The 23,195-nt window shown below is 36.7% G+C and overlaps 1 protein-coding gene across 4 annotated transcripts in view; it reads left to right on the plus strand.

Annotated features, from left to right (window-relative positions):
• The window catches only part of CUNH12orf4 (chromosome unknown C12orf4 homolog), a 66,982-nt gene that overhangs the window by 38,906 nt on the left and 4,881 nt on the right, over positions 1 to 23,195 (plus strand). For 2 of the 4 annotated variants that reach the window (XM_037152897.2, XM_037152896.2), the window contains exons 10-11: positions 3,635 to 3,709; positions 7,618 to 7,820. In XM_037152897.2, coding sequence (XP_037008792.1) covers positions 3,635 to 3,709; positions 7,618 to 7,820 — 278 coding nt within the window. Of the gene's footprint in view, positions 1 to 3,634; positions 3,710 to 7,617; positions 7,821 to 9,659; positions 11,293 to 12,523; positions 12,601 to 23,195 lie in introns of those variants that run through there. The other 2 variants (XM_053662246.1, XM_053662253.1) reach the window with 2 other exon arrangements.

The following is a 23,195-nucleotide window of genomic DNA, read 5'->3' on the forward strand; positions in this document are numbered from 1 at the left end:
TCTTAGCAGAGGATCATTTGGAAAATTTTAAGAGGTCCTCTTACTCATCCACCATCTTTTCCTCCATCTCAGTCAGACTAGCTGTGATGTGATCAGTAACATTTTAATATTATTCTTAGTGGTGACTAAAACATGAAGATTGAGATCATGACAGGTGTGGAAGAAGGAGGATTCTAAGTATATTTGTGAAGGGTAGAAAGTGTGCAGTAAATGACAGGAAGTTTTTAAACCACATACAGTTAAGGCAGTGTGTGTACATCATGGTATTATTTTGTTCTTGTTCAAGCAGCTATTTTGTGGTTTCAGTGAGTCAGTGAAACAAGTAGGTTTGTAAAAGACAACTTTCTTAAAGGAACCAGCATGTTGTTACAGAAGAGTTTTGTGAAAATACTTCCTCCATCTTTTCCTTTTCTGTGTGTGCTCATGTATTTTTTCTACACGTTCATGTCCTGATACACAAGTACTTGTTTATTCTAAGACATGCCATTGTTTTCTTTACTGTGTTTATGTTAGCATCTTTATGTTCCTACAAAATCAGTTTGGTTTTTTTTGTGTGTATATTTTATAGACATTTTTTAAAAGCTAAAAGTAGCTCATTTTCATAGTATTACAAGGTGTTGCCATTAAAACATGGAAAGGGAAATGGACTGTGAACTGTCTCTTGTTTACTTAATAGTGATTCTATTTGTTCATAACCCATGTGAATGAAATGACAGTCCTTATTTGTTGTTTTTTGTTTTCTGTGCTATGGGCAAATGTTTATTCAGGGCCCATCAATTACATGGCTCTGTGTGAGAAATATCACGGTAAGTGTGGGTGCTGGCCACACAACCTGCCTCTCCTTCTGTCTATGAAATATGTGCATTAACAAGGTGCAGTGTTACAACTCAGTTCATCAGAGTGGTCCATATATTACAATATTGTTACTTTTATTCAGAACTTTCCTGAAATCATAACATTCCCTTAGTGTTTGCAGTTTACTCATTTGAAGTTCTGACTCTTTTCAAGTGATTTTCTGATGCTGAAGTCCATTCCAAGTAGTTTTGTATTAGAATAAATATACAGTTTCTTAAAGAGAGTTACTTTGAATGCTAATATTAAGTCTTTATTTTTTAAGTTCTGATAGCACTGTTATAAAATTCATATGTATCTTCTATTAAAATATGTATGTAAAATAATTAGTATTCAACAACAGTGTGTGGTCAATTGTGATATATCTCATTTTTACCAACATTTATGCTTTTAAGTAATATCATGCCTTCTACAAAGAATAACTGTTGACTATTTGGGAAAAAAATTCTCCATTTGAAACAGTCTTACCTATCTATTTGAAATAAATTGTATATAATGTCAAATAAGAAGTAACAAATTGACTCTTGGTGGTACTAGCCATTTGTTCATAGATCTGAACAAGTTATATCGAAAAGAGTGACTCAGATCCTAAAAATAAATATGGCCACATGACAGTTATCTAATGAACTTATTTTATGTGTTGTTAACTTAGTGCCTTGAAACTCCTAGATGAAAAATAGGGTATTGGCAAGTCTAATGTGTTAAGATACTAGAATTTGGAATCTGTCTATGTAGTTTCAAGACCTGGTTCTGGGACTTCTGCCAAGATGGAGGTGTAGGTGGAAGCACTGCACCTTCTCGCACAACTAAGTTTAAAAACAACAAAGTTTTAACAATAAAAACGCAGCCAAACCACAGAAAATTGAACTACATGGAAGTCTGACAACAACGAACCCTTCAGCCAAACTGGTAAGAGGGGTAGAGCCAGCAGGAGTACGGGGTCGGGCAGGAAGGATCCACTGGACCTACCCGGAAGTGCAACTCAGGTGCACCAGCAGCTGTGGGCGGATCCCAGGTGTGGAGAAGCAGGAGGACCCACTGAGGGCGCAAGGCAGTGGACCCACTGAGGGCTGATCACTGTCACACATTTGTGCGCAGATAAACTGGTCAAGGAGCTAGCAGTGAGATGGACCGTGCAGACCCCAGCATCAGGAAGTGGCAGAGGGAACTGCCATTGTCCCTCTCTAACCCTGCCCCCACATACAGCCTCACATACCAGTGACCTGGGTGGCCCCACCCTGGTGAACAACTAAGGCTCTGCTCCTCATACGTAACAGGCACAAACAGATAAAAATATGGCTCAAGAACAACTCAGAGCCCAAAGCCCATAAATCTAAGTGACCAAGAAATAGCCAGACTTACAGATGCACAGTTCAAAACACTGGTGATCAGGATGCTCACAGAACTGGTTGATTTTAGTCACAAATTAGAGGAACATATGAAGGCTAAACTAATTGAAATGAAGGGAAATACACAGGAAACCAGTAGTAATGGAAAGGAAACTGGGACTCAAATCAAAGGAGTGGACCAGAAGGAGGGAAAAAAATGAACAAACAGAAAAGGATGAAGAAACAAGAATTCAAAAAAAATGAGCAAAGGCTTAGGAACCTTCAGGACATCCTTAAATGTTCCAACATCCAAATTCTAGGGGTACCAGAAGGGGAAGAGGAACAGCCACGAGTGGAAAACTTATTTGAACAAAAAATAAAGGAGAACTTCCCCAATCTGGCAAAGGAAATAGACTTCCAGGAAGTCCAGGAAGCTCAGAGAGTCCCAAAGAAGTTGGACCCAAGAAGAAACACACCAAGGCACATCATCATTATATTAGCCAAGATTAAAATGAAGGAGAGAATCCTAGAAGCAGCAAGAGCTAAGGGGACAGTCACCTACAAAGGAGTTCCCATCAGACTGTCATCTGATTTCTCAAGAGACCTTACAGGCAAGAAGGGGCTGGAAAGAAGTATTCCAAGTCATGAAATCCAAAGACCTACATCCAAGATTGCTCTATCCAGGAAAGCTTTCATTTAGAATGGAAGGGCAGATAAAGTGCTTCTCAGATAAGATCAAATTCAAGGAGTTCATCATCACCAAGCCCTTATTATATGAAATGTTAAAGGGACTTATCTAAGAAAAAGAAGATAAAAAGATGAACAGTGAAAGGACAGCAAACTCACAGTTATTAAGAACCACACCTAAAAAGCAAACTAAGAGGACAGCTAGATCAGGAGCAGAACTATAGAAATGAAGGTCACATGGAGGGTTAGCAACAGGGGAGTGGGAGAAGGAGAAGGGGGGAGAAGGTACAGAAAATAAGTAGCATAGATGGTAGGTAGAAAATAGATAGGGGGAGGGCAAGAATAGTATGGGAAATAGAATCTAAAGAACTGAGACACGTGATAAACTAATGGGGGGAATGGTGGGGGAGGGGGTGTGCAGGGTAGAGGGGAATGAAGGGGGGAAATAGGACACCTGTAATGGCATAATTAATAAAATATATATTTTTAAAAAGACCTGCTTCCATCACTTACCTGTGCATTCTTGGTTAATTAATTAACCTATTTAAGCTTCTGTTTCCTCACATGTAAATGAAGAAGTAAAAGTACCTCATAAGATTGTGGTTTTAGGCATTTTGTAAGAATTAAATGAGGCCATGCATGTAAAGCATCCATCAGAATGCCTGGCACCTAGAGATTCTTAGTTAATGTTTGCTGTTACAGTTACTTGAGAAGTAGTAGCAGTGATATGTTGTATGTTCTTTCATGTTACATTATCTTATGCATAGATTCTGGGAGCCAAAATGGAGAAAGTGATGATAAGACTAAAAATGCTGATAGGAACTACTTAAATATTTTACCTGGTAAGTATTATTTTAAATTGCAGTTTTCTTATAATCATATGCATTGAGATCATATTTGAAGCATAAGTTCTTATAGTGTAGTTTATAAAAAGTTTGTCAGAACAACATTGTATCTATATAATAAACTTAAACAGAAGTTCTGCTATTTAAATTTTATACTAGTATTGACTTTTCTAGATCCATAAAAGAAAACCTGTTCAAGCAATTACATACGCTTTATTGTTATTTGCCATTTCACATTTCCTCTTTTATACATTTCTTTGTTTCTTAAATAAACCAATAAGTAATTTTTACACTGATATGTAAACAGTGGTATGTGGAGATGTAAACACTTGAACTTGTAGAAAGAACATACATAGGTCATCTGCTTTAGAATCTTATTTCCATTTTCCCATCAATTTTTTTTACTTTTTATTTCTTTAATTTCCTTATTATTCTTGAATATATAGTATATAAACTGGAAGTGCAGTCTTTCTGTCCTCTCCCAGACTGAGCTCACTCCTTAGTTGATGACCCTTAGTTGAGCTTGGGTGACAGGGCATACATGACAAAGGAGGCCTATTGATTTACTCTGTAAGTGTAAAGTCTTTTAAACTGAATGGTAAATTTTGCAGCTTCATAAATAACCAAGACTTTTTTCTTCACATTTCCTTTTCTATATTTCCTACATGTAAGTCACATCCCTTTTAATCTACAGAAATAGCATAACTATTTCTGGTATTATCTTGTCAGTCCCTGTCAGTTAACTTGTGGTCATCAGCTTCCAAATTTCCTTCCACCTTCAGATATCCTACCTTAGTGCATAATGTTACAGGCAGGATTGCCTCACCACATGCTGTTTTCTTCACTTTGTGGAACAGGAAACTGTCCTCTCCATCTAAAAATACCTTCACTGAGGCAGGATTCATTGTATTTCTCTTCATAGATCCATAATTTAAATCATCCATATTTTGTGGCTTTCTTAAAATGTGACAATCTTATTATCTATTCCAGAAGTACTGATGTCTTTTGGTTTTTTTTTTTTTACTTAACTCCTTAATGCTATATTTATTTCCTTCCTGTTCCTTTTTGGAAAAAGCCTTTAGGTTAGTATCTTGTTATCACCACCAAATCAGGAAGGTATGTCTTAAGTCTGCATTAAACAAAGGAATATTAAACTATTAAGTTAGATATGCTGATAACATCTGGATTTCCATTTAGTTAAAGGATGCCTACACAGCTAGGAAGTAGACAGGAGAGAGAAAGGATCCAAATTACAAATGCTGTAAAGTTTTAAATTGCAAAGAAAAACAGTTTTAGTTCTATAATTTTTAACCTGTGGTTTTGCTTTATTGGTATATAAGTATTTACATGCCAATGATATATGGTATATAAATACTTATTTATTAGATGCTATATATTTACGTATATATCATCTGATTTTTCACAACTACTTTGTAAGGAAAGCAGTCTGCCATTATTTTTTCATTTCTTACACAAAGTACAAAGAATCTATAAGTTGAATTGATTTATCCAAGATCACTTATCCGGTAAGTGCTAGAGACCAGATCTTAACATCCAATCTAGTCCTTTTTCTACTATATTATATTACTTTGATTACTATTGCCAGCTCCGTGACCCCCATTTTCCTAATGGGTAAAATGAGGCCACGAGACAGGTCATCTCAGGTCAGCAAAGATGTGCAGTTTGGGGATCAGCAGCACCTGACTTGTTCACTAAGTCGTCTGCCTCACTACTGGACCATAGCCTATGTTTAATGCTGTGCCTTCCATCACCTAAATTATCAGTAGTTGGGCAGAGAGGAATATGCTCTCAGAGGGAATTTACTAGATTTCTGGTAAGCTGTCTCTGTCTTGTGTTGCCTTCCAAGAAATTGTAATCAAATTGTCCATATATTTCATCGATTTTTTAAACTTTTTATTTGACTAGTTTATTTTGATACTTATGTCATTGTCCTCTCTTCCATTTATTTTTCTGTTGAACTAATTTTTTTTTATCTTAGGGAAAAAAAAGCTTTTCCTGGATCCTATCAGCAGCATCCATGGGTATAGCTTATATACACTGGTAACTAGAAATGGTTAAACATTTTGCTGAAGTACATTAAGTACTTGTAGCTATGTTATATGTTTATAAGTAAATATAAGTAAAATCCACCCTGGCTGGTGTAGCTCAGTGGATTGAGTGCAGGCCTGTGAACCAAAGGGTCACCGGTTCAATTCCCAGTCAGGGTACAGGCCTAGGTTGTAGGCTAGGTCCCCAGCAGGGGATGTGAGAAGCAACCACACACTGATGTCTTTCTCCTTCCCTTCCCCTCTAAAAATTAATAAAATCTTTTTAAAAAAGTAACTGTAATAAAATCTAAGATAATGACTTTGAAGCCAAGGTGGGAAGATTTTATAAGAGCAGGCATTAGTGATAGAAAAGTATATCTTAGAAGAGAAGAAGCTTTCCTAGAAGGACATATCAGAATTTCCAGGGAATGATGTGATTTTTAAAAACATACTCTTTATATGTTTTCTATTTTATTTATTTATATTGACAGAAACTGCAGAATATAAAAGCTGGTGTAGCTACCATGGCTACATAGACAATGGAAAAATGGTTGTAGGAAGCATGGATTTTAAGGCTCAATAACTATTGCTCCAACATTCCATCTAAAATATTTGTTCATTTATTCAACAAATATTTATTGACCACATTCAGTGAACAAGGTACTGTTCTATGTGCTAGAGATAGAATATTAGACAAGATAGACAAAATACCTGTAGTTATAGAGTATAAACAATGGTTTCTTTAAGATAATCTCACAAACAGTAAAAAGAATTTCAGTGCTAAGAATAAAACAAAACAATGTGAAATAGAATAAGCGAGGGGTGAGAGTTATCCAGCAGCTGGGACAGTCAGGAAGATCTCTCTGAGAATGTGACCTTTGATCCAAGACATGATTAATGAAAAGTCAGCCTTACAAGAATCTTGAGGCAGCCTTTTATGAAGCAGCCTTGAATTGGGAACAAGCTCTGTATGTTTGCAGAACTGAACAAAGGCCATTGTGACTGGGCAGGAAGAAGGGGGTTGAGCCAGGAGGATGTCAAACAGATAGGCAATTTTCAGATCAGATGGGCCTTGCAGACGGCAGTAAAGTTTGGATTTTTTTCTGAATGTGGTGTGTGCATGTTGGATGATTTTAAGGGAGCGATGTTATTTGATTTATGTATAAGTCATTTTTTCTTGCAATGTGGAAATGGTTTGTAGACTCTTGGTGGGCAAGAATGGGAGCAGAGAGATTCATTAAGAAGCTATTGCAAAAAGTTATGTGAGAGATGGTGGTAGCATGAACTAGGGTGATAGCAACAAAAATGGAGCTCTCAGATTTGAGATATTTATTGGAGGTATTACTGAAAATATTTGCTGGTGCGTTGGTTGGATTGGGGATTGGGAAGAATCATTGACAGAAAAAAGTAATGAAGGGCAACTGCTATCTTCTCCTGAGCAAATAACTGGACAGAAATTGGATCCATAAATTGAGATGGAGAAGAACATATTTAGGGTCTGAGGATGATAGGTAATCAAGTAACCTGTTTTTACATATTAAGTTTGAGTCAAGTATGACATTTTGAGCATTTACATCAACATAGAGATGACAAAGACTCATTTGATTTACTTACTATTTAGTGGTCACTTCATACCAATTTATGAACCTAATGCAAAATTAGCTATTGCCTCTTTTCATCACCTTTTTCTAACAATTTAGAAGCAGTACTCATATTTGCTTCCTGAGCTCAACATAGGTTGCTGATATATATACCTCTACTAGTTTAATACATAGATTGCCCATTACAGTCACTTATACAGTCCACTGAGGGTGGTGGTTTATGTTCTTGAAAATCATGATTGTTTGTTGTTCACAGGAGAATTTTATATTACACGGCATTCTAATCTCTCAGAAATCCATGTTGCTTTCCATCTCTGTGTGGATGACAATGTGAAATCTGGAAACATCACTGCTCGTGACCCTGCCATTATGGGACTCCGGAACATACTCAAGGTTTGCTGTACTCACGACATCACAACAATAAGTATTCCGCTCTTGCTGGTGCACGATATGTCAGAGGTGAGCAGATACAAAAATACTGTAATTTTATGAACATTTTAACCCTTAATGTTGTATACTAATAATTACTTTACATTTTAAAAGCACTTTTTTTCCTAATCAACCTTTGTATTCCTTCCTGGTTAATAGAATTGAGTGGCATATAATACAGAACAATGACTAATTCTTAACCATTTACTTTCAGAGAACTATAGCATTATTCTATAGAAGATAAATAAGAAAATTAAAAGTATTTTTAGGTTTGGATAGGGCATATGTTCCTACTTCTCCCCTACTTTTCCCCCTCCTTTTATTTCTTCATTTTTTTCTTAAGTAGCATTAGATTTGCCTCCACATTTATATTTGGCTTGGTTAACATTAAAATTAGTTCATGTTCTCTGAGTTTGCATTAATAGGCAAGAGAAAGAGATGCTAGATGACAGGGAGAAGCCAGCTTCATTTCAATATTTTGTCAAAGATGTTCTTTGGATAATAGAAATATGGACTCTAAAATTAAAATGTGGTATAAGAATATATTTATTTTATTAAGTACTATACTTTATATATTTTTAAAAATCTCTTTCCATGACTCTTCACTTCCTCTCATGCTTTCTTCCCTCACTCATATAAAAACTGTCCAGAGGACCTAAGTTGCAAAAATAATACAAGGACTAAACATTCAGCTTCAAATAGTCTAGAGGAACAAAGCAGTCTCGAAACCAATGGGTGCAGCTAAGTCCCTCTAGGAGAGCCAGGGGTCAGCCTGGTGATGAAGGGCCCATAGCAACAGGTTGGCGCCTGCCTGTTTTGAGGTGGCATTTTTAATTGAATTTATTAGGTTGGCATTGGTTAACATTCTACACCACATTGTCTGTATATTGGATTGTGTGTTCACCACCCCAGTCAAGTCTCTGTCCATCACCATTTATCACCCTGTACCCTCCTCCACCTCCCCCACCCACCTCCCTGGGCAGTCACCACACTTGTCCATGTACATGAATTCTCTCTCCTTTTTCTTTTTTTGCTCATTTCCTCTACCACCACACCCAGCTCCGAAAGCTGTCAGCATGCTCTCTACTTACGAGTCTGTCTCTATTTTGCTTGTTAATTAGTTTTATTCATTATAGTCCACATATGAGTAAAATCATGTTGTACTTACCTTTCCCTGACTGGCTTATTTTACTTAGCATAGTACTTTACAGTTCAATTAATGCTATTGCAAAGGGTAAAACTTTCTTCTTTTTTATGGCCAAGTAGTATTCTGTTATGGAAATGTACCACAGTCTTTTTCCACTCATTTACTGATAGACACTTGGACTGCTTTCAAATCTTGGCTATTGTAAATATTTCTGTAGTGAACATAGAGGAGTATATATTCTTTCAAATTAGTGTTTCGGATTTCTTTGGATAAATTCCCAGAATTGGAATTGCTAGGTCATAAGGCAGGCCCATTTTTAATTTTTTGAGAGTTCCCTTTTCTCCACATCTTTGCCAACACTTGTTGTTTGTAGATTTATTGATAATAGTCATTTTGACAGATGTCAGGTGATATCTTACTCTGGTTTTAATTTGCATTTCTCTGATGTTTAGTGATATTGAGCATCTTTTTATATGTCTACTGGCCACCTGTATGTCCTCTTTGGAGAAGTGTCTTTTCAGGTCTTTTGCACATTTTTAATTGGATTGTTTGGTGTTGAGTTTCTTTATGAATTTTGGATATTAACCTCATATCAGATGTATCAGTGAATATGTTCTCCCATTCAATGGGTTGTCTTTTCATTGTGTCGATGGTTTCCTTTGCTGTGCAAAAACTTTTTCTTTTGATGTAGTCCCATTTGTTTATTTTTTCTTTTGTTTCAGTTGCCTGAGAAGATATGTCAGAAAACATGTGGCTACAACAAATGTCCAAGATTTTACTGCCTATGTTTTCCTTTAAGATTTTCATGGTTTCGAGTCTGACATTTAGGTCTTCAATCCATTTTGAGTTTATTCTTGTATATGGTGTAAGAAAGTGGTCTAATCTGTCTATAGATCTGGCCAAGATGGAGGAATAGACAGAAACACTTTGCTTCCTTGCACAACCAAAAAAAGGATAACAGCCAATTTAAAAATGAAGAACAAACAGAACTGCCAGAAAATCATTTGCGTGGAAGTACAACAGCCAAGGAGTTAAACATTCATTCAGACCAGTAGGAAGAGCAGAGTTGGGCAACCGAGGTGGAGAGGATGAGCATCAAGATGACAGCTGGAGGACTGAGCAGTCCCTCATTCACGTGCAGATAAACCAGGAGGAACAACATTGCGGGGAGCAAGACAGACTGAAACCCAGGGTTTGGGTACAGGAAACCAAAGTCTCAAAACCCCTGGCTGTAAAAAAGCTGTGGGAGTTGTGGCAGTGGGAGAAACTCCCAGCCTCACAGGAGAGTGTGTTGCAGAAACCCACAGAGTCCTAAAACGCAAAAGGGCACCCACCTGCAAATCAGCATGAGAAAGGGCACAATCTGCTTGTGGAAAGCCTGGAAACTTACGGAAAGTGGTTGAGAGCAGAGCAAGCAACATTGTTCTCTCTCTGAGCCCTCCCCCACAGACAGCACAATAACGCAGCAAAGAGGGTTTCCCCAACTTGACATGCCTAAGGCTCTACCCCTTAGCACGTAACAAGTGTGCTGAGGCAAAGAAATATGGCCCAAATGAAAGAACAGATAAAATAATACTCCAGAAAAAGAACCAAACGATGAGGAAATAGACAACCCATCTGATGCAGAATTCAAAACACTGGTAATCAGGATGCTCACAGAATTGATTGAGCTTAGTCTCAAAATGAAGAAATGATGGCTACATAAAGTGAAATAAAGGAAAATATACAGGGAACTAACAGTGAAGGGAACAAAACTGGGACTCAGATCAACAGTTTGAAACAAAGGAAGAAATAAACATCCAGCTGGGACAGAATGAAGAAATAAGAATGCAAAAAAAAATGAGGAGAGGCTTAGGAAGTTCTAGGACAATTTTAAGTGTTCCAACAACCAGATAATGGTGCTGGAAGGAGAAGAGGAAGAGCAAAATATTGAAAACTTATTTGAATAAATAATGAAGGAAAACTTCGCCAATCTGACAAAGGAAATAGAGTTCCAGGAAGCCCAGAGAGTCCAAAGAAATAGGACCCAAGGAGGAACACACCAAGACACATCATAATTAAATTACCCAAGATTAAGGATAAGGAGAGAATCTTAAAAGCAGCAAGAGAAAAGGAGACAGTTACCTACAAAGAAGTTCCCATTAGACTATCAGTTGATTTCTCAAAAGAAATCTTACAGGCGAGGAGGGACTGGAAAGAAGTATTCCAAGTCAAGAAAGGCAAGGACCTTCATCCAAGATTTCTCTATCCAGCAAAGCTTTCATTTAGAATGGAAGGGCAGATAAAGTGCTTCCCAGATAAGGTCAAGTTAAAGGAGTTCATCACCAAGCACTTATTATATGAAATGTTGAAGAGACCTACCAAAAAAGGGGGGGGGGTGCAGGGAGGAGGAGGATAAAGGGGAGGAAAAAATGGGACAACTGAAGTAGTGTAATAAATAAAATATACTTTAAAAATTTAATTAGCCAAAAAGAAATTATAGTATAAACACAGGCAAAGCATGAATTAGAGGCCAAAATCCTCCCCCCAAAAGGTGGTCTAGATCTTTTTTTTGCACACATTTGTTGTATGTTCCCCACATGAATAGACCCTACTTCATTGTATGTTTTTGTCTCCCTCGTCAAATATTAATTGGCTATGCCTATGAAGGCATTGGTTTATTTCCGGGCTCTCTATACTGTTTCATTGATCTATATGTCTGTTTTTATACCAGTATCATGCTGTTTTGATTACAGTGGCCTTGAAGTATATATGGTTTGATATCAGGTAGTGTGATTTCTCCAACTCTCTTCTTCTTTCTCAAAATAACTGTTGCTATTTGAGTTCTTTTGTGGTTCCATACGTTTTTGTAATATTTATTTTAGTTGTGTGAATTATGCCATTGGTATCTTGATAGGCATTGTGTTAAATCTATAGATTGCTTTGGGTGGAATGTCCACTTTAACAATGTTAATTTTTCCTATCCATGAGCACAGTATATACTTCCACCTATTTGTGTCTTCACTGTCTTATAATTTTTTGAGTACAGGTTATATTACATCCTTGGTTAAATTTATTCCAAGGTATTTTATTGTTTTTGAAGCAATTGTGAATGGGATTGTTTTCTTAGTTTCCCTTTTTGATAGTTCATTATTGGTGTATAAAAGTGAAGCTGATTTTTGGATATTTATTTTGTGTCTTGCTACTTTACTGAATTCATTTATCAGTTCTAGAAGTTTCAGGGTGGAATCTTTAGGGTTCTTTATATAGAGGGGAAGGCAGAACCCCCAAAACACAGAATTATCTCCTGGAGAGTTGGCCCCTTGTAATACAAGCTTTTCCAGTTGGGTGAATGTTCTAGGAGCCCATCTGTATCAGTGTACCAGCCGGTGGTATTGTGAGAGGCTGTGTTTGGCTTCAGTTAATTTTTTAAAAGATTCTTTCAGTGCATTTGCCCATTTCATGATGGGTAATGTACAAGTGCACCTGCCCACTCCATGCTGAGTTTTCAGCAGTTTTTGACCAAAAATGACGTGATCCCTGTGTCCCACCCATTATTCCTAGTCACCTGATCTAGCCCCGATCAACTTTTTTCTTGTTTCCCCAGATGAAAAAAATTCCTCAAAGGAAAATGTTTTGCTGATATGGAAAAAGTGAAATAAAAAATGGCAGAAGCACAAAAAGGTATCAAAATCAATGAGTTTAAAAACTGTTTGAGCAGTGGAAAAAAGTCTGAATAGGTATATTGCATCACATGGAGAGTACTGTGAAGGTGACTGAAGTTTAAACATGTAAAGATAAATACACAATTTTTTATAAATTCCTCTTCTTTTTGGTCCCCCCTCATATACAGTATCATGTCATCTGCAAATAATGACAGTTTTACTTTCTTTCCAATTTGGATGCCCTTTATTCCTTCTTGTTGATTGTTGTGGCTAGGACTTCCAGTACTGTTTTAAGTAAGAGTAGTAAAAGTAGACATCCCTGTCTTGTTCCTTATCATAAGGGAAACACTGTAGTTTTTACCCATTGATGTTGGCTATGGATTTGTAACATATGGCCTTTATTATGCTGAGGTATGTCCTCTCTATTCCCACTTTGCTGAGAGTTCTTATCATAAATGGGTGCTAGATTTTATCAGTTGCTTTTTCTGGATCTATTGATATGATCATGTGGTTTTTATCCTTTATTTTGTTTATGTGGTGTATTAACATGATTTGTGGATATTGTACCAACTTCAAATCCCCAAAATAAATCTCACTTGATCATGGTGTGTGCTTTGTTTAATATATTGCTGGATCCTGTTTGCTAATATTTTGTTGAGGATTTTAGCATCTGTGTTCATCAGGGATATTTGCCCATAATAGTCTTTTTTTTTGTAGTGTCTTTCTCTGGTTTTGGGATTAGGATAATGCTTGCTTTGTAAAATTAGCTTGGGAGTGGTCCCTTCTTTTGAGTTTTTTGAAATAGAGAAAAATAGGTGTTAGCTTTTTGAACATTTGGTGAAATTCACCTGTGGAGCTGTCTGGTTCTAAGACTTTTTTGTTTTTTGATTACTGTTTCAATTTCACTAGTTGTAGAGGTAGTATTTTTTTTTAAAAAAGGAAAGTGGCCACCTGGTAAGTGCATATTGTGAACATCAGGAAGGAAATTTGATCACTGATTATTTAAAGATATTTACCAAAATAAAAGATGTTTGTTAATGCTATATGGTAAAGTACAGTGTAAAAGATTGGGGTTTTGCTTTTTAGAGTGACTGAGTCTCTACTTAGTATGATTATGAGAGGCCACTTTTCTAAATGCAATCCCTCTGTAAACACACACACACACACACACACACAATCAGTGCCATATAATGCAAGATGATTTTGAATTGTTTTCTACTTACAGTCCATTTGTATTTTCACCAGATACATCATTTTGATTAAGAGAATTCTGGCTTCATCCTGAAAGTTACCTCATACTTTCTAATCTGTCCTTTCATTCACTTCTATAGGGTCAGTCATACCTAATGTGGTATCAGGGAAGATTGACATGAACATGTTTTTTTCCTCCTCATTGTAGCTTTATAAAGTCTTAGTTCCATCTTCAATTTTTAGCCATTGTTATTATCACTTACTAGTCCATCTATAAAAGTGTCTTTGGGGAGTAACAAAGAAAGTTTGTGATGAATTCCAGCCCCAAGGAAACATCCAAACATTCCTGCAGCTGGACTCCTGGTTAACCAGTTTATAAAAATGGTCATATGTAGGTGGGAAACAACCTCAAAAACTGTGTTTCCAAAAGTCACTAAGTTCAGATTTACTTCCAGACATCTGATAGTACCACCATTCCCTCTCCCACAAGGTTACAAAAGTTACATGTTTTAAATTGGGACAGCCAGCTGCAGAACATTAAGTCTGTTTCAAAGTATCCATTTTAATTCACAAAAGTATATTGAGCCATGATCTTACCATTTGTTGTATTTAAACATCTGTTCAGGTCAAGAAGTTTATCCCATTAACTCAGACAACACTACCCAGTATATAGCAGTAATCTTTTTCTCAAGTTTCCCCAGGGATCCAAAGCATTTTCAGGTGTTGTTTTCTTCCTCTAACACACACATTGCTGGATACCACTTACCACATTTTAGTGTGTGTGGTGATAATGCCTAGAACAGTCAGTATCTGTTGGTAAATAAAAATAGCTGTAGAAACTAATTGCAGTAGTGTTTTTGTTTGTTTGTTTGTTTGTTTGTTTGTTTACAAAGGAAAGGAAACAATAATCTTTTCTTTTTTTTTTTAATTTTATTTAGTTATTTTTCAAGTACAGTTTTTTGTCGAAACAATAATCTTATCAGCAAGGAGAAAGATACACTGATACCACTAGCTTTATCTGTATAGGTCTTTGTGATTTGAAGATGGTGTTATACTGGACTCAGTCTAACTTGATGGACATGGAATGAACCTGCACTTCAGGCACCTTGTGTTCTTCACTTTCTTTTATTTTTACTATTATTGAATAATTTGAATCTTAGGGAATTTTAGTTATAATTGTTATGGTTGGTGATGTTTGTTTTTAACTTTTTATTACAATATGATACACGTATAGAAAATACACGTCATAAACGTATATCTCAGATTTTCACCAGTGGAACACCAGTGCACCAGGACCCAGACCACTTAACAGAACATTGCCAGCACCCCAGAAGCTGCCCTTGTGCTCCCTCCCAGTCACCCCCATGCTGCCTGGCTGTCACATAAACCACAGTCCCTCCAAAAGGGCAGCCAAAAACTTTTCACTTGGAAAAGCATGGATTAGTTATGTGTGTTTTTGTAGTTTGTATAAGTGAAGTGAATTATATAGTACATACTCCCGTATTTGGCTTCTTTCACTTAATATTTTGTGAAATTTATTTATATTATTGCTTGTGGTTGTAGACTTCATTCACATTGTTATATATCATTCCATTGTGTGACTAGACCACAATTATTTAGCCTTCTTACTATTTATGACATTTGGGTAGTCCCCAGGCTTTGATTATTTTGACAGATATTGCCATGAACATTCTATACATATGTGTTGGCATTTCTGTTGGGTATATACTTATGGATAGAATTGTTAGATGTCAGGGTGTGCATATGTTTCACTTCAGTAGATACAGCCAAATGCTTTCCCAAAGCAGTTATACATACACCATTGTTTAATGTGAAAAATGAGAAAGCCAGACTAGTTCTCACCTTCTGATAATGGCTAGGAAGTGAATTAATACAGGTACTTCAGGTACCTCAGCAGCACATACTTAAGAGTTAAGAATACTCTTGCAATTTCCTTCATGGATGATAAACTCAGAAAATAATTTTGATATCTAACTTCCAAGACATGCAATAAAGACCTGAAAGTATTATACTGTTTAAATCTTAATTACCTCTGCAGTTTAACCTTACCCCAATTAGAAGATTCAAGTTAAGTAGTCAGAGTAATGCCATTAACTTTAGATAGATGGTACTGTCTGCATTTACAATCAGAATTGACAATTCAATTTTAATTTCACAAGTTTAGAATTTATTCTGTGTATTCAGTTCCCATGTACAATCTACAGTATAGCCATAGCGTTATCTAACAAAAAGACTGAAGTTCAGCTGCCTTTCACCACAAAAAGCCAAACTCATGAGGCACGTGCAAAAAGGAGAGGCTTATTCAGGTACCACACAATCTGGGAGAATGGACTCCACTCTCAGAGACCATCTCAATCCTCCTGCTCAAGCTTGCAGTTCTTGTAGGGATGGGGAGAGGAGGGCTTTTTTACTACCCACTTATCTTCCTCACTTCCGATGTGCGCAGTGTAAGAACCTCCCCCTGCCACCATCTTGGCCAGTGGGCAGAGATTCCCCTGCTGCTAGACAGACTGTTTTACAGTAACAGTAGGGCCCAAATTTCTGCCTTAATTCCAAAGTCTGAAGCATTTCACATGATCTGTTAAACTTTTCAGTGGATTTCTTTCACGGTGTGTTCTCACAGGTGTGACAGTATGATTGTCACTTTGCCGTTATTTAGAACTTATGATCCAAAACTTTCTATAGGGTTGCCTGACCCACTATGTTGTATACCTCATCTACTATGTAATATATACTAAGATTTGTTTCCAGAAGAAAGCTCTGTATGAGACTGCAGGCCATATCCCCTGATGACATCCAATAAATTATGTCTTTTCATGACCTTACAGACTTTAAAGCCTATAGTTTACCTTTTCTAAGTACTCAAATCCATTCTCTCTGGTCCTGGTTTTAATCAGAGAAAAACTGCAAAGATGCGTGGGATGGGGTCTCTGTGTAGGCAAACAGGAGATTTAAAAACAACAAAGGTTATATATGTGCAGATGTATGTGCATGTAACTGACATTTCCTTTCAAATTCATGTGCTGCTAAGCAGAATTTTTAAAAAGTAAATAGAATATGAGAGTTTATATCATCTAAAAATTAAATCTCTTCAAAAATAGCCTGGGATCCTGTCATGAATTGGTACTTTGCTGTGTTCTCTATGTAACACTGATGAAATTTTGCAGTGATTCACATCATTCTGAGGAGTGTTAAGTTCTTAATCTCTCATAGGTATTTACTGTAGTCCATGCTATTAACCATACATACATGAATAGCCAGAAAGCCTGGTATTATTGAGTACACGGTGATAATTTGGGAGAATGGAGGCATTGAAAGGACTTCATTATCTTATCTCATCTACTTTTGGTCAGACCTTTAGAATCATCCCTGATTTAACTTGTGCTTCAGTCTTTCATCATTATCATTATTATCCTTATTTTAAAACATTGGAGTAATATATTCTGTATGTTGGTGTTTAGAGCTAGCCCTACTGAAGCTCTGTGCATACAATTAACATTAGTTATACTCATGTGAGTAGTGATAATTAGGCTTGACTTTAGCCTGAAATAATTCAGAGACTAATCATAAATGTCAATAAGTTACAGATTATAGGACAAGTTACTGTCAGATAATGCTTTGTTATATATAAAAATGAGTACCTTATTTATAATAGTATAAATAGTAATTCTATCCTATTACTAATAGTAATAATTTCTTCTGATTATTTTCATGGCATTTTGAAAAATGGTATGTTTTATAGTAATATTTTAAGGTAATGTAAATGCTCAGTTATATTTTACTATTTGTTCCTTTATAAGGTCCTTCAATAAAACATTTAACATAAGTGAAAGATAAGTAAGCCCTTAAGGAAATAAAACAATATGATTGAAAACCAGCAGAAACAGTCAAACATATAAACAGATATACAAAGATTTGAGGCACTAGAGTTGTGAGACACATACCATAAAATAGTTGACAACTGCCTTTAGAAAACTTGAAGACTAGCTTAAAATGTCTTCAAGTAAAAAGATGCAAAAAATAGAAATAAAAAATAAATTTTTAAAAAGATGCTATGAAAAGTAACCTAGCAACTATAGAACTGAACTTTTGGCTGATGGAAAAAATTTTAAAAGACCTAAGTAATTGGAGAGATATACTGTGTTCATTGATTGGAAGGCTCAATGCCGATAAGATACCAGTTCTCCTCAAAGTGATCTATATATACTTAAATATTCCTCAAAATTTGTCTAAGGCAATTTGGAAAATATTAACAAGGTTATTCTAAAGTTTATATGAAATACGAACAGGACCTAGAACTTCTGGCCAAGATGGAGGCATAGGTGGAAACACTGTACCTTCTCACACAACCAACTTTAAGGACAACAAAGAATTAGAAACAAAAACACAACCAGAACAGAGAGAAAATTGAACTGTACCGAAGTCTAACAACAATAAACCATTCATCCAGACCAGTAGGAGGGGCGGAGTTGGCAGCCGGTGGAGAGGGGTCCCAGCAAGAAAAGGCAGTGACTGGTGACCCAGGCTCAGGGAGGAAACCAGCAAACCCAGTGAGGTGCACAAGGCGGTTGGCTGACCGTGGACACACATTTGTGCACAGATAAACCAGGCAAAAAACGTGCAGTGAGACAAACCACACAACCCAGGGCCCCAGCAATGGGAAATAAAGGCTAAAAGCATTGATTGAAAAAACTTGCGGGGGTTGAGGTGCCAGAAGAGACTCCCAGCCTCACAGAGTTCATTGGAGAGACCCACAGGGTCCTAGAATGTACACAAGCCCATCCATGCAGGAACCAGCACCAGAAGGGCCGAATTTGCTTGTAGGAAGTGGCAGAGGGGACCAAAATCCAAGAGAGCACAGAACAAGTTCCATTGCTCCCTCTCTGACCCTGCCCCCACATACATGGTCACAACACAGTGACTGGGTCACCCTTCCTTGGTGAACACCTAAGTCTCCACCCCTCACACATAACAGGCACAAGCAGACTAAAACATGGCTCAAACAGAAGAACAAATCAAAACCCCAGATCCAGTACTTTTAAGCAACCAGGAGATAGCCAACCTATCGGATGCACAGTTCAAAACACTGGTGATCAGGATGCTCACAGAACTGGTTGATTTTGGTTGAAAATTACATGAAAAAATGAAGGCTAAACTAAGTGAAATGAAGGAAAATGCACAGGAATCCAATAGTGGTGGGAAGAAAACTGGGACTCAAATCAATGGAGTGGACCAGAAGGAAGAAAGAAACAACCAAACAGAAAAGGATGAAAAAACAAGAATTCAAAATAATGAGGAAAGGCTTAGGAACCTCCAGGACATCTTTAAATGTTCCAACATCCGAATTATAGGGGTACCAGAAAGGGAAGGGAAACAGCAACAAGTGGAAAACTTATTTGAACAAATAATAAAGGAGAATTTCCCCAATCTGACAAAGGAAGTAGACTTCCAGGAAATCCAGGAAGCTCAGAGAGTCCCAGAGAAGGTGGACACAAGGAGGAACACACCAAGGCACATCATCATTACATTGCCCAAGATTAAAATGGAGAGAATTCTAGAAGCAGCAAGAGCTAAGGGGACAGTCACCTACAAAGGAGTTCCCATCAGACTTCCAGCTGATTTCTCAAGAGAGACCTTACAGGCAGAAAGGGCTGGAAAGAAGTATTCCAAGTCATGAAATTCAAAGACCTACATCCAAGATTGCTCTATCCAGCTAAGCTTTCATTTAGAATGGAAGGGCAGATAAATTGCTTCTCAGATAAGGTCAAGTTCAAGGAGTTTATCATCACAAAACCCTTACTATATGAAATGTTAAAGGGACTTGTCTAAGAAAAAGAAGATAAAAATATGAACAGTGAATGGATAGCAAACTCACAGTTATTAACAACCACACCTAAAACAAAAGCAAACTAAGCAGACTCCTAAAACAGGAGCAGAGCCACAGAAATGGAGATCACATGGAGGGTTAGCAACAGGGGAATGGGAGGAGAAGAAGGGGGGAGAAGGTACAGAGAATAAATAGCATAGATGGTAGGTAGAAAATAGGGGGTTGGTAAGAATAGTGTGGGAAATGTAGAAGCTAAAGAATTTATGACACATGGACATGAACTAAAGAGGGTGAAGGTGGGTGGGAGGGGGTGTGCAGGGTAGAGGGGAATGAAGGGGGGAATGGGACAACTGTAATGACATAATGAATAAAGTATATTTAAAAAAAAAGAAATACATAGGACCTACAACAGCCAAAACAATTTTGAAAAAGAACAAACTTGGGGAGCTTACACCAATTGATTTCAGAATTTACTGTCAAGCTACAATGACCAGTACAGTGTGACACTGGCAGAAGAATTGGCTGTGGATCAAAGGAACAGACTAGAAAATCCTGAAATATATCCATGCATGATATGGTCATTTGATTTCTAGCAAAGTAGCCAAGGCAGTTCAATGAGAGATAGAAAATATTTTCAACCACTGGTGTTGGAAGAATTGGATATTGACATAGAAAAAAATAAGCATGACTTTTACCTCACATCATGCAAAAACATCAAATTGAAATGGATCATAGATTTAAACCATAAAAAATAATACTATACTACTTCTACAGGAAGCATAAAAGCAAACCTTAATGACACCAGGTTAAGCAAAGATTTGTTAGGACACAGAAAAATGTAAGCCATAAAAGAAAAACAAGAAATTGTACTTAATTAAAATTTAAAACTTTTGTTCATCAGAAGATACTATTAAGAAAATGAAAACACGGGTCTCAGACTGTCTCATGACCTTGGGTGGTTCAATGTACCTTTCTCAGTGTCTTTTTTTTTTTTTAATTTATAAAGGTTTGTTGTGAAATGCAAGTTATATACATTGTAAAATTCCATGGAAACATAAGGTATTGTTGTTGTAAAGAGCTATCAGCATGTCTTCATAGCTGTAGGTGGATATGTCTTAATCACCTTGCTCTCTCTCTCTCTACATTATTTTTTTTTAACCAGGGAGCAGCAAGCCAGAAGACAAAACCTTGCCACTCTGTGCATATGTGCACTCCTAGAAGGCACTGTTCCTCTTTGTGAAATTTAAAGCTTTAAACATCAGAAAATCTGCTAGTCATTTTTATGTTTCCAGAATGTTGGAAAAGAGGATTCTTTACTTTTTAGCTCTGTCAGCAACTAGACCCCTTTTATTTATCAATCTTAAAATATCTTGATCACAAAAAGCAGTTCCCTCTCAAAGTTCTTTTTTTCTGTAAACTCACTTTCTTTTTAAATTTCCCTAAATAAAACAATGATTCACTCACCCTTAAGTTTTGAGTGTCTACATGCTCAGTATTAAGAAGTATTGTAAAGGTAATATAGATGAATAAGAAGTGGTTCCTGCCTTTAGAGAGCACACAACTTAAGAAAGTGTAAATCCCATCTCCCTACCTATCCTTCACACACACCCCCCAAAAGGACAGGATAAAAATGATTGTTGAGATAAAAGAAAAACAAGTACTTTCGAATTTCAGGCAGTAGCAACATAATTTGTAGCTGTGGGAATACATTATGAGGGAGAAGGAAGTTAAGCTGGACATTGGAGAATGAAGATCAGATTTCAACAGATGGACATAACAGGAAGGGCACTCTAGGCAGGAGAAATGGCTTAAGGCATAGTGGGAGGAGGTGAGGTGGGTGACGGCCACTACAAATCACATTCAAGCAAAGGTGGACACATGCTTGAGAGAAACCGTTTTTTAATGTAAAAGTCTAGAAGCTGTGGTAGTTTTGGTCCCAATGTAAATTGCCTTGAACACTAAAAGAAAGTCAGATATTATTCGTGAGACAACAGGAGGCAGTTGTAAGGTATTAAACAGGAATATAATATCATAAATGTACTTAAGATAAATTAGCCAAATTTGTGGCTTGGGGTTGGGGAATATTGGAGTCCATGAAACTAGATAGGAAGCCATAGCAGTAAGTTGGCATGAGGTCCAAAGACCTTTGGAGTTTGGTGAAGAACTAGGATAATTTAATGACACATCAGCCCCCCAGAGGGGCTGGCAAGTTTCATGAAAAAAGGGAATGGTCACTATTGTGAATTATGTCAGAAAGGTCAATTAGAGTAAGATTGAGACACAGTTTAGTAATTGATAATCATTGAATTATAACCCAACATCTGAAGAAAAGATCCTTGAGTCCATACTGATTTAAACAGATGAGTGAATGAATGCATGAATGAGAATAAACAAATCTCCAATATAGAAGAATGTCAAATAATTTTTGTACATACTCTGTTCTTGAGGAAGGCAAAAAAAACTTCACCTCTTAAGTGTGTGCTGCTCACAGTGGATGACTTCTTTCCAAAGAATACAGTGTGGAAATTTCAGAGGGCAGAGGAAGTCAATTTACAGTGGAGAAATGTGAAAACCACCACCTCCAATCAGGTGATTCCAGTCGATAGCAACAGTCACAAATCATAATGGTATATTTCCTTGGTATGATGTATTGAAAATGACACTTTACCCCTTAGTCTTCGTACCAAAATCCATACCCCATTCTAATCATCAAAAAAAAAAAAATCAGATAAATTCCAAGAGAATCCATCCTGCAAAATACCTCACCAGCATTTCTCAAAACTCTCAAGGTCATCAAAAACAAGTTTGAGAAACTCATAGGCAAGATGACTTAATGATCACATCCAGGATACTCTATGACATAGTATCATATAGTGGATGTGATCCTGGAACAGAAAAAGTCATGAAGTAAAAACTAAGAAAATCTGCATAAACTATGGATTTTAGTTAATAATAATGTGTCAGCAGTGCTTTTCTTTTTGGTTATGAATGATTTCTTTATTGTACTGTGTTTACAGAGAAAATACACTCAGTACAAAGAATAAAAGTATTCAGGGTTATTTTTCATTGACAGCAAATAGAAACCTTTTAGTGAGATCATGGCAGTTTGACAGTGTTATGATTATATTCTGTAAAGATACGTAGGGTACTTGGAAGATCAGATTCTACAGCTGCTTCTTTCTATGGCTTCTTAATTCAGCTGGCTCTTTAAATAATAGGGATACAACCTTATTTGTTGAGGAACATTTCCTAAATGAAATTATTCATTAAAATTTCTTTTTATGTTAGTTAAAATGGGGCTGTGTGTGTGTGTGTGTTTGCTATTTCAACCTAAGATCATGACCAGAAGAATTTCTGTAATTCCACAACTATTATTTTACAGTGTAGAAAAGAATCCATTGAAAGCCTATAGTGCATTAGAATTGCTGAAGGTTTTCCCTACTGTTATGTGATACAGTCTTTTCTCTTTATTCTTGATAGGTAGCTAGACAGCCTCACTTTTGGTAATAAACTAATGTATATAATAGGTGAAACTGAGTATGGGAGTATATAATTTTTTGTAAACCTAAAACTTT

Source organism: Artibeus jamaicensis, unplaced genomic scaffold, assembly GCF_021234435.1.
Source record: "Artibeus jamaicensis isolate MK-2021 breed Jamaican fruit bat unplaced genomic scaffold, CSHL_Jam_final contig_1028, whole genome shotgun sequence".
In the NCBI taxonomy this organism is placed as follows: domain Eukaryota; kingdom Metazoa; phylum Chordata; class Mammalia; order Chiroptera; family Phyllostomidae; genus Artibeus; species Artibeus jamaicensis.